The 11,206-nt window shown below is 37.5% G+C and overlaps 1 protein-coding gene across 3 annotated transcripts; it reads right to left on the bottom strand.

The window, feature by feature from the left end:
* Positions 1–783: 783 nt before the first annotated feature.
* On the bottom strand, positions 784–11,028 carry STEAP1 (STEAP family member 1). 3 transcript variants are annotated; one of them, XM_045497004.1, is made up of 5 exons: positions 10,720–11,028; positions 6,844–6,955; positions 4,101–4,613; positions 3,348–3,512; positions 784–1,232 (listed from the first exon to the last, which is right to left on the bottom strand). In XM_045497004.1, the coding sequence occupies exons 2-5, from the start codon at positions 6,922–6,924 to the stop codon at positions 975–977; spliced, it is 1,017 nt and encodes a 338-aa protein (XP_045352960.1). In that variant the 5' UTR covers positions 6,925–6,955; positions 10,720–11,028; the 3' UTR covers positions 784–974. The 3 variants fall into 3 exon arrangements, with proteins under 3 accessions (XP_045352960.1, XP_045352959.1, XP_045352961.1); XM_045497003.1 differs by having other exon boundaries at positions 6,844–6,929; positions 10,720–11,027; XM_045497005.1 differs by lacking the exon at positions 6,844–6,955 and having other exon boundaries at positions 10,720–11,027.
* Positions 11,029–11,206: the final 178 nt, after the last annotated feature.

The following is an 11,206-nucleotide window of genomic DNA, read 5'->3' as shown; positions in this document are numbered from 1 at the left end:
ATATGGTTGGTGGTTAGTTTTGCTAATTATAAAAAACCTGTGAAGTATAGTCATTTGGGTTGCAGAGTCCTGACAGCAGATGTCTACGTTGCTCTCTGAGGAACAGGTTCAAGGTTTTACCAGTGTATTATGTTCAACTGAGTTCTACATAACTCATATAGAGAAGAGTGAATTTACTTTTTCTCCTGGAGAGCCTGAGCTTTATTTTGCCTGGACATATATCTGATATTGTTCTGTTTCTTTACTTGTATAGACAGAATCTGTGTTTTTTTGTGTTTGTTGTTTCATAAATAACACCCAGTTACAGGAAAAGAAACTTCTTTTTGAATTTTTTTTTTACTTTTGAGAGAAAGAGGAGAGAGAAAGCATGCACATGAGTGGGGTGGGGAAGGGGAGAGAGAGGGAGAGAGAGAGAGAGAGAGAGAGAGAGAGAGAGAGAGAGAGAGAATCTCAAGCAGGTTCCATGTTCAGTGCGGAGCCCCACATGGGACTTGATTCCATGACCCTGGGATCATGACCTGAGCTGCATTCAAGAGTCACATACTTAACTTATGAGCCACCCAGGCACTACAGGAAAATGAAACTTCTTTAACAACAATCATAAATACTAGATATACTTGCATGGTAGATTCAGATAATACATTTTTTAATGGCTCATGATATCTTTTAGTGAGTAGCAAGGACTTGTACTTCATGGCCTTTTGTTATTTATAAATATGCTATACATTCTGACAAATCAGATGCGATTGTTTTATTAAGGTTAGTTCTACTGAACATAGAGAATGTGCTGAAGATTATTTTATTTATTGCTTTGAATCAAACTACAAAGAACTACACATATTTCAAACTCATGACTCATAACCAAAGAGAAACATGAAGACCCTCAAGTGGTCATTTTATTAAACAAATACAAATTTGAAATGTTTATGGTAAAATACATCAGTATCGAACAAAAATGTTTGTAAACAGTAGTTCTACAACTGGGAAGACATCTTGGTTTTATTAATTTTGGTGACATCTTCCCAACCATGTCTAATCTTTAGTATCTTCTTCCTCAAGCATGGCAGGAATAGTATGGCTTTACAAATCAGGACAAAAATTGGAAGGAAAACAGCGATCATAAAAGTTGGAGGTGTATACCATATAAATTGTTTTATATCTACCCATTTATTCCAGGCAAAAATCAATGCATGTATAGTGCCCAGCAGAAGGCAAACAATTCCTAGCTTGCTCTGCAAAAGAAAAAAAAAAGATTATGTTGGTGGGATTGGTTTCAGTAAGAGTTTATTTTTTCTGACCTTTTCAGGATATATTCTGCTGCTTGGCAATTCTTTCATTCACCTGTGTTTATTTCCCTATCATATTTCTCAATAATGTCCACTCACATCTTTCCATTCTTTTCACATATCCCTGCCTTACTTTGGGTAATGTCTTTGTCCCCAGGTTATTTAAGAGAATCCACAATCAATCTCTCAGTCTCAGCCAATCAATAACACTGTCTTCCTTTTCTCCACATTTTGTTCATTTGTCTTATGACATTTATTTGATGGCGCTTTGTCTCTTGAGCATTTGCCTTCATTCTATCAAGAGACATCTACGATCAGGGACTCTTACTCATCACAGGGTCCCTGCAGAATCAACACAATTTGTGCATTTTGGGTGCTCGGTAAATATTAATGGGTTGACTGAAGATTAGTGAAAAAATCAATTTGGCATTAGTGATTTTTACCAATTATGAAAGCAACTAAAGTAAGTGACTCTGATTTTGGTACATGGATACTAAAGTGAATAAACTTGGCCCATGTTAAAAATCAAACATCCTGATAAAGTAGAAAAACACCAACAATTATTTCCACTGTTTGAACAACACATAGAGACATGAAGATGTGAAGAAAATTTTCAACTTGCACTGGGATACCCGGCACTATCCAGAAAAAGTTGCTTAAAAACAGTTGTTCACCTACGTAATTTTATGGCATTCTGACAATAGCTTTTCCAGATAAGTTTTGACTTCAATTCATTTTACTGGAAATGGTCATTAGCCTGCCAGAATGAATCCAACTCACAATTATTCAGCAGTAAGCACTCTTAAGCCCCAACGAATACAATCAAATAGCTAAGTTTATATTTTCAAATATAAATCTCCGAGGTAAATCATGCAGTAACTAGTTCTTGAATTGTAAATAAAAAGTTTCTAGGTTATTAATTGAAAAATACATGTGATTGGTTGAAGATCAAGTTAACCAAGTATGTACTGTATTCTTATTATGGGTTAGGTATTGTGTACATAGTGGGAATGGGCTGGAATGTCAAGATGCAGTGTGTGAATTCCTAATTAAATCTGAGAAGCGATGCTCAGCATATGTGTGACAGGCAGAGCAAATGTAAGAAGAAAGTTATTTAATGAGGAATGGAGAACTCTAATGCCTATCATGCTGAGCCTACAAAATCAGCAAATACTGTGCTTGGAAAATGTGGTGCCATTTCTAAGCTCCACTGGAAAAATTCAGATGGAGACATATTTTCCAGCCTCATCAGATGTCCTGATAAAGTGTCTGTAGAAGTATATGTATAGACCTGTAGAAGAGATAGTGGGGAATGTCTGACTTTGTGGGAATTTCCAAAAATGCCCACCCATAAAAGCTAAAGCAATATACTTTAAAAAATCTTGGCAATGCCTGTGACTAAATTAAATGTAGTCCTTTGACTCTGGTCAGACATGAATCCCCCCTGTGAATTCTGGCACATTGCTCTTCTTAGGGTGTAATCTACCACTAGCAGATTAACCTCAGTAAATCTGAGACAGTTTTGAATTCCAAGAATACAGCAACTTCCAGTGAGAGAGCTACATGAAATGGAAGTTGGAAAAAGCAGCCTTTAAAATTAGATATTAGAATATCTTCGGTAGATAAAACTCCGTATTTCAAGGAGAGATGCTTTTTTATGGATAGTACCAAGCTGTGTAACTTAAAAGGCATAAATAAAATCGGGACAGGCAAAAGAATATTTTCATTTTGGGGGAACTTAAAAACTGTGGATATTAAATTCCTAAAATATCACCTTTGTAGTTAGTAGGTGAATAGAAAATTGTCTAACAAGTTTCAAATGTTAGAATATTTTTCTTTGAGTAATGCCTTTTTATTTATGTCTAGAAAACACTTCTATTTAGAAGCAACAGGGAAAAATGATTGGAGAGCACGTTATTGATTGGAACAAGTGTGGGATTTTTGCTATTGGAAAACCATCTGTTACTTTTTTATGGTGTAAAGTCAATATACTTGATGATATTATAAGCACAAAAAGATTTGCCTCTCTGAGGGGCCAGAGTTCTTTTATATATAATTTACCTGGATATAGTGAAATTCTCTCCATGTCAGAGAGTCGCTCACAGATGGAATAGATGTCACAGCTAACAGAGCCAGTATTGCGAGTGCCACAATTCCCAGAGACACATAAATTTCCATTCTCCAAACATCATGCTCAATCCAGGCATCTTCTTTATTTTGTTGAACCTATCAGAGGGTAAAAAGAGGAAAGGCATGCAAACAACATTGGTTTCTGGCAGATGAGCCTCCTTCTTTCTACATTCCGTCTATGACGGGAGGGCCTACTAACTTGGAGCCTCCACAAATCTGTGACTTTTTTTTGCATTCCTCTAAGCGAAGTGACATAGGAGACATCAGTCTCTTTCCTTGAATGCAACATTTACATAATCTGTTTTATTAATTTATGTAATAGTTATTTGATGCTTAGAATTGTAATGTGCATGCTTGTGTGGTGAAGAACAATTAGAGTTACAAAGTAATCTTATGAGGGTGGCAGAAGGTTGCTGTGTGGCCCTGTCCATGAACAAAACACATATTTATTTTGTTCAAATTGTAGTTTACTATTTTCAACTGAAAAAAAAAAAATCCTCAGCGTAAAACTATTTATAACAAGCCCCAATGAAGATTTACACTAAAACATTTAAAAATGCAGATTACATTCCCAGCACAGCATTTCAAGACAGGTTTGGGGTATTGATATTAAAATAAGATAGAGTTAATCTGTAGATGACTTAGACTTTTTAGTTTAGTGATATTATCAATATTGTCACCTACCTGTTGATATGCCCAGTTTAGCAACTTGTATCTGTAGGATCGCCTCATTGGATAGGATAAACTATAGATCGCATGCAGTACAGCAAAAAAGAAACTGAGAAGCCCAAATTGTTTTCTTGTTAACATCCATCTATCCAACCAATGTGGAAATTTCTTATATTTGGTTCCATTATGAAGCTGTACAACTGCTGCTATGACACCTGGCAAATAAACCAGTGCCAAGAGGGTGATGGAAACCATTGGCAAGACTTTGTTGATGACCAGGATTGGAATTTTATAAAAATAATGTTGATGGGAAGTTACAAAAGGGTGAATTATTTCCCTCAGAAGAGTGTAAAGAAAAGTCAGAGATGATACGATAGCAGCAATTTTAATTGGCAAGCGCCACTTTGGAAAGAGATCCTGTTTGTGTTGAAGCTCCGCGGGGCAATCAAATTCATCAAAATGGGTTGTTTGGTGCGTGTGCAAAGGCACAGGTCTTTTTAGCATGCTGGTCTCACCTGAGTCCTTATTCTACAATGGAAAGAAAATAAACATTTAAAAATTAAACAAAATAATGGGATTTCTCTTCAACTAATTACTTATTTTGCTCATTGTGCTTATTAGTAAAAAAGGACATTCAGAACCTTGCTTTTGGATACCGGTTAGCTGAAGATATCATAGTCCTATGTAGCACTGATCAAAGGTAGACTTAGCTATGTTAGGATTCTCCATTATAAAATTTTAAAAAACGTTTATTTATTTTTTGAAAGAGAGAGAGAGAGAGAGAGCACGCATAAGTGGGGAAGGGCAGAGAGGGGGAGAGAGAATCCCAAGCAGGCTCTGCACTGCCAGCATAGAACCCAACACAGGGCTCGATCTCACGAACTGTGAGGTCATGACCCAAGCCGAAACCAAGAATTGGATTCTTAACCTACTGAGCCACCCACATGCCTCTAGGATTCTCCATTAGTTTCTGTTACTCATTTTTCTGTAAGACAGAAGGATACATGCTTTAAGACCGAAGATATCTCCATTAAAGCTCACACCATTGTGTTTCTATGTTGAAGGCACCAAAGAATAGAATAATGTAAGTGGGAAACTAAAATTGAAAAACTTAAAAAAAAATTCAGGAATCCTTGGTAAAAATAATACTTGTAGGTTACATAGATAGTTGTATTTGTTTTATAATATTTTTATTGGTTACTGGGCAACTCTCCACAAAGAATTAAAGAGTGAATTCTTCATTAAGTCAAGTACAAAGGATCAAGAAGAATATAGTCATTACAATTATGAAAATATCTAATTTCCATCATGATATACTTTGATTTTATATTTCTAAAATATCTCATTTGTGTAATTAGTGATTGTCAACTACTCTATCAGAAGGTGCAAAGTTTATATAAGTAGTTAAATCCCATAGGGATGATCTATTTCCTAAGAAAGTTATACTTCTTTACCCAGTTGCACTTCTAAGCAGTCAACAACTCAAAAGAAGAATGCTTTGAATATTTGGTCATTTCCCCAACTGACTGATACACCAGCAAGGTAAAACAAACCAAACCAAAACAAAACAAAACAACACAACACTTCTAAATAAGAACTTAGAATGTTTCATATTGTATTGCTTTAATTAATAAATTTACTTTTTCACCCAGTATGTTATTTCTCATTTCTTAGAGCTCTATATGTAGAACCATAAAATTTTAGTGCTCAAAATATTAGTCATGATCTTGTTCATTTCCTCATTTTATGCAGAATAACCTTAATTCACATAGTTCTCTATCATTTTTAGTGTTTAAAAGTAGCCTCTTGCCATTTGACTTTTACTTTCAGTGATAAATCACTGTTACATCCAATGCTTTTTCCAGGTGCTCCATTTAGAAGGGAGTTGAGCATGATACAGCTTCTGTCATCTCTGCATGTTAAAACAATCTAAGTACAGTCGACTGAGATCAATTTTCTGGTTAATGATGAAGATTTATAGAACAGCAGGTAAGATGGTTAACTTGAAAAATGAAGATGATTTTATTTTATGCACACTTATTTTATAGAATGTGTGCTAGTACTATCTTATTATTCCCATTAAAATAATTAATAAAATAATATAAATAAGTGACACTAATATAATTATTATATATACTATTTTTCCTATTAAAATAATTAAGGTAAAATAATTTCTGTAACAACTGCAGGCAATACCATTTAGAAAGGTGAAAAGGGTTTGGAACAAAAAATTTCCAACACTTTTTCAGTCGAGTAATGTAAGGTGGCACAAAAGTGGGACAAATGATTCTTATTCCAAAATGGAATTTATTTGTTTAAATGGTGAATCATCAATTAACTTGATGATCTCTTGGTAAGCTGCCATAATACCTATGGAAAAAAAAATGCATGCTCACAAAATTACTGTTATATGGGCACTGGTGACTCTTTCTACAAATTTAGACCCACAGTATGTTAGAAGGAATTGGAAGGGCCTTGGAGATGAATTAGTCCAACTCTCTCATTTTATTGAAAAACCAAGACCCAGGATTTTCGGTGACTTATTTGAGGTTATTCAACTAAGTCCATGACAAGTCAATCAAGGTAGACTTTCTCTTACATACCACACTATACCTTCACCCATCACAATATCAGTGACAGGAATCAGAGTCAAGATATCAGGCAGCTAGGGTGAAAATCACTTTTACAACCCTAGGAGATGGAGGACAGCATTAAAATCATGTTTCTAGATTTTAATTAATTATTATTATTATATTACCAAATAATCATCTTCTTCTAGATTTCTCCTAGGTTTCATTGTCCAAGGTTCTTGGTTTGTAATGTCTTGTCTGTTCTCCATTAATTCTGTAAAATAGAATTGCTTCAGCCACCTATGAAAACACAATTATCTTCTTTGAGTCTAATGTTGGATAGATAGGGCAATATGAAAAATTTACTCACATTAGGACGAGAGTGGCCTAGAAAGTATAATTAAAATACAGATAGTGACTGATTTACTATTTAACCTCACATAATCTGTAAGAATCTCAAACTAGTGCCCTTGTGTCAACAGTAACTGCTTTTCTTTGTTGACTATTGGTGCAATGAGTGACAAACATGTCTATAGGGAATTCAAAGAGTCAGATGTCACCTTTTATTTTAGGAGAAGTTGACTCCTGGTGCTCATTTAGAGGAAAGCCAACTCTGCTCAAAGGTAAATAGAATTAGGAATGCTTTTTTTTTTTTTTTTTTTTTTGAGGCACAATGCTATCAGTAGAGGTTGGAATTGGCTGATGTAAGATTATCCTTTAGGAAGTTGGGTTGAATAGACTTTTGGGGTTGATACTGGAATCTGAAACAATTAAATGACTTTATGGGGACAATGTATTCTGAGGTTCAGACAGTAAACAGAACAGACGCTTTTGGAAAGGTGGACCCTGATAGTGGCATAAAGGACCAAAAGCTGTATGTTCAGAGTGTCATTTTCTCATTGGAGTAACAGGTTGGTTTTTGCAGGTAAGACATGAACTGTTAGTATATTTCCACAGGGGTTGTTGAATCGTGTTCAATCATTGACATGCTAATTCTCCAAACTTCCTGCCTGACAAAAGAATCTCTTTCTTAACACCCTTCACAGGTCCTCCTCAGGCTTGGGGTGGCATTATTATTTTTTTTTTTTTTTAAGGAAGAGAAACATTACAATATTATTCACTGTTTTTTATTAGTTGTAAATTTATTTCTGAGGACTACCTCACCAATTTGCACTTCAATGAGAAAAACAGATTAGATATACAACAACTTGATTGACAGAAACATTCCAGTGTTCCTGAATTTTAGACCACCTATAATACTTTATTAAGTGCAAAGTTGTTTCCAGGAGTAGCTTAAAATACTTTAAACATTCTCCAACTTTTATTTATTAAAAAAAATTTCTTTTAATGTTTTTATTTATTTTTGAAGGAGAGAGAGACAGAGCATGAGCGGGGAGGAGCAGGAAGAGAGGGAGACAGAATTTGAAGCAGGCTCCAGGCTCTAAGCTGTCAGCACAGAGCCTGATGTGGGGCTCAAACTCACGAACTGTGAGATCATGACCTGAGCCGAAGTCAGATGCTTCACTGACTGAGCCACCCAGGCGCCCGCATTCTCCAACTTTTAAAGGTTTGCTTTTCTCAAAAAATAAAGAGGAGCCATCTTTATATAATGCCAACCATTTGCCTTTGTTGAAGTGCTCTGAGAACATTTTCCATATATTATCATTCTAGAAAATTTGCAGTGTTCATGCTGAGGATATTTGTTTTGTTCTGCCCACATTTTCTCCATTTGGAGAAATGGCCCTCCTTCGGCATATGACTCAGTCTTGGCTAATCACTGTTCTCTGTTTCCTTGATGGCACTGATTGGCTTACAGATGGCATACAACCGCAGTTGAATTATTAGAGTCCCTCTTTGATATTTATATATGGAAGTGGAAGATAAAGAGATGTCCTTAACATGTTTTTAAGTTGGGATGATTGAAGCCTTCTATGCTTTCTTCTACCTGCCGTAAGGAGGAAGATATCTTCAACAGAACAGGAGAAATCCAACACACAAAAGTACAAGCAAGAAATGGGGAAAGACACAGAAGAGTCCTGGTGATATATTTTAAGTATTTAGAGTTCCGGAGACCAGATAATGAATTTTTCAGTCACACAAGCCAATACATTTCCTTTTTTGCTTTAGTTTCAATAGGGTATCTATCGCTGGCATTTTAAAGACTCCTGAGTAAAGCATATGCCAATCTTCAGATATTTATGGAACTCAACTTTATAATAGACACTGAGGAAAAAGAAATGAGACTTTATGTCTGTTCTGGAGGAGCTCACAGTTTATTTCCTTAATAAATATTATTCCAAATCATTTAGTGATTTAACCAACATTATAGAGTACTCTGGGAGGTGGGTGTGTGTCTACGAATAAGAATAGAAGTTTTATCTACTGTAATCGAACAAAATATAATGCACTATGTTTAGATGTTTTAACTCTGAGTTGTAGGATGGCAAAGATGTTAACACACAAATCTACACTTATTCAATATAAATTCATTAATTCTATTGTGAACAATAATATTAGGCAGTGGGAATGTGAGGTTAAATGAGATAGAGCCTCTGCTCTCAAAACCTCAAAGTCTAGGGGAGAGGGCAGAAATTTCAACAACTAACCGCATGGTAATGCAATGAATTCTAAAGGAAGGCAGTTTTATAGACAGATTGTGGCACGGAAAGGGTGAGGGCTCTCTTGCAGACCTGGTCCTGGGGCGTCAAGCAAGTTGGCGGCATTTGCTGAGTGAGGGCCACTTCATACAGAATCTGGGTGAAAAGGCAAAGTGGCCTTGGAGAAGTATCCACCCATTCATCTGCACTGTAGGAAGACCATACTGAAGAGCAAGGCCAAGGAAAAGTCCAGGGCAGTGAGGGAGCCTGTTGGCTCTGTGGTCCACAGTTAGATTTGTGCCAGAAACCAAGAAAATAAAATACCAGTCAAATCAAATATGTTGGTTTCCATCAGACATTAACCAAATGTATAATTTAAATTCTACAGTAAAATCTTTTCACGAAAGAAAAAAAAAACCCAGGAAACTACAGTGTTCAGATGTTTGGAACTCCAGATTTGACCCAAAGTTCTCTAACTTTCATCCCATTTAAAAAGCAAAACATATTTTTGATGCGACTGTTCTGTTTTGCTGTACCAGGATGGCTGCTGACCTGATGTTCCTGCTAAATATTGACACAGCCCAACTGACTCATGTTTTTGTCAAAGAGTTTAGAATATGAAGAAACTGGATGACTAGAATACAATATGAATTGCTTTGCATTTCCAAACCTTCTAAACTTTCAAGCATATACTTGTTTCACCACATTTAACTATGTAAAGAGAAGATGTTTTTTCACTGGGCTGGTTTTTTTTTCTTTCTTTTTTTTTTTTTTTTTTAAAGCATTGCTTAATATCTGTGTTAAATAAATCTTAGTCAATGTCAGGATATTGTGGGATTTTTTTTTTTTTTTTAATACAGGGAAAGAAATTTAGAAGTGTTTGTAAATGTTTATGTCTATAAACCCCTTCTGGTGGGTTTGACCCATGACATATATGAAGCCTTGATCCACTATTTGGAGAGAACTTGAATCTCAAACCAGATCCTGAAAGAGTAGGACTAATGTTCCCAGAACTTAAAATGAAAACTTCCTGTTACTAGGAAACCTGAAGTCAAGTCACACGATTTTAAGCGCTATGTACCATTCATCAATGCTATGCAAACCCGCCGCGATTTTGCCAAGCTGGAAAACTTGCCATCAGAACCCAACCGAAGGACAAACTTAATAACCCATCATACTCCCCAAGCCCCTAGCGAAAAGACTTCCTTGAGTCCCTGGCTCCCAGCCCCTGGACCGGCCACAACGGAGCAGTGTGCTCCGGGGAGAGCTAGGCAGGAGGGCAGCGCGTCCTGGAGCCGCGCATAAGGGGAGAATTGAGCTACGCTCGCCCCGGAGCGCCTCCGCCCCAGGGCTGGGAGGCTTGCAACCCGCTACAGCCTTCCCGAGACTGGGAGCCCGCGCCCGCCCTCCCAGGGGCACCCGGAGACGGGGAGCAAGCGGCGAGCTGGGACGATTCTAGGGACTCACCCGCTTCTAGGCGCAACCGTCCGGACGGTAAGTTGCGGCGCAACTGCTGCGGGGAAGTGCCAGCCCCACGCGGCGTCCAAGCCCTGGGAGTCCAAAGCTTGCACTCTGGCTGCAGACCCCGCCTCCGTGTCAGTGGCCCGTCCAGCGCCACCTGCAGGTGCCTGGAGTCCGCGCGGCTCCTTGGAGTGGCATTCCTCGGAGGTCCCAGAGACCCAATCAAGGGTATCCCCACATTGCAACCTGGCTGCTCCCAATTTTCTTTCAAATGGCCCTGTCTCCTGCCTCAGGTCTGCTCCTCGGCCTCCCACTTTGGTTAATCTAAGTAACGAACACTGGTGTAATTCTTTGGAGCAGTGGTGCTCAAACTTTAATGCGTATCACCTGCAGGCCTTGCTAACACACTGATTGGGGCCTCCCTCGGGGTTTCCTGATCCGCAAGTCTGGGATGGGACCCGAGTTTCCGAATTTCTAACAAGTTCCCAGGTGA

The sequence above is a fragment of the Leopardus geoffroyi genome, chromosome A2 (assembly GCF_018350155.1).
Source record: "Leopardus geoffroyi isolate Oge1 chromosome A2, O.geoffroyi_Oge1_pat1.0, whole genome shotgun sequence".
In the NCBI taxonomy this organism is placed as follows: Eukaryota; Metazoa; Chordata; class Mammalia; order Carnivora; family Felidae; genus Leopardus; species Leopardus geoffroyi.
This window is presented reverse-complemented; position numbering and strand designations above follow the sequence as displayed.

Bases quoted from the DNA above. Each gene is read 5' to 3' on its own strand.
- STEAP1 (XM_045497004.1), bottom strand. From the start codon at position 6,924: ATGGAGAACAGACAAGACATTACAAACCAAGAACCTTGGACAATGAAA. The intron at 3,513-4,100 runs GTAGGTGACAAT...ACCCTCTGATAG, and splicing joins TAAACTGGGCATATCAACAG to GTTCAACAAAATAAAGAAGA. The intron at 1,233-3,347 runs GTAAATTATATA...TTTCTTTTGCAG, and splicing joins GAGAATTTCACTATATCCAG to AGCAAGCTAGGAATTGTTTG.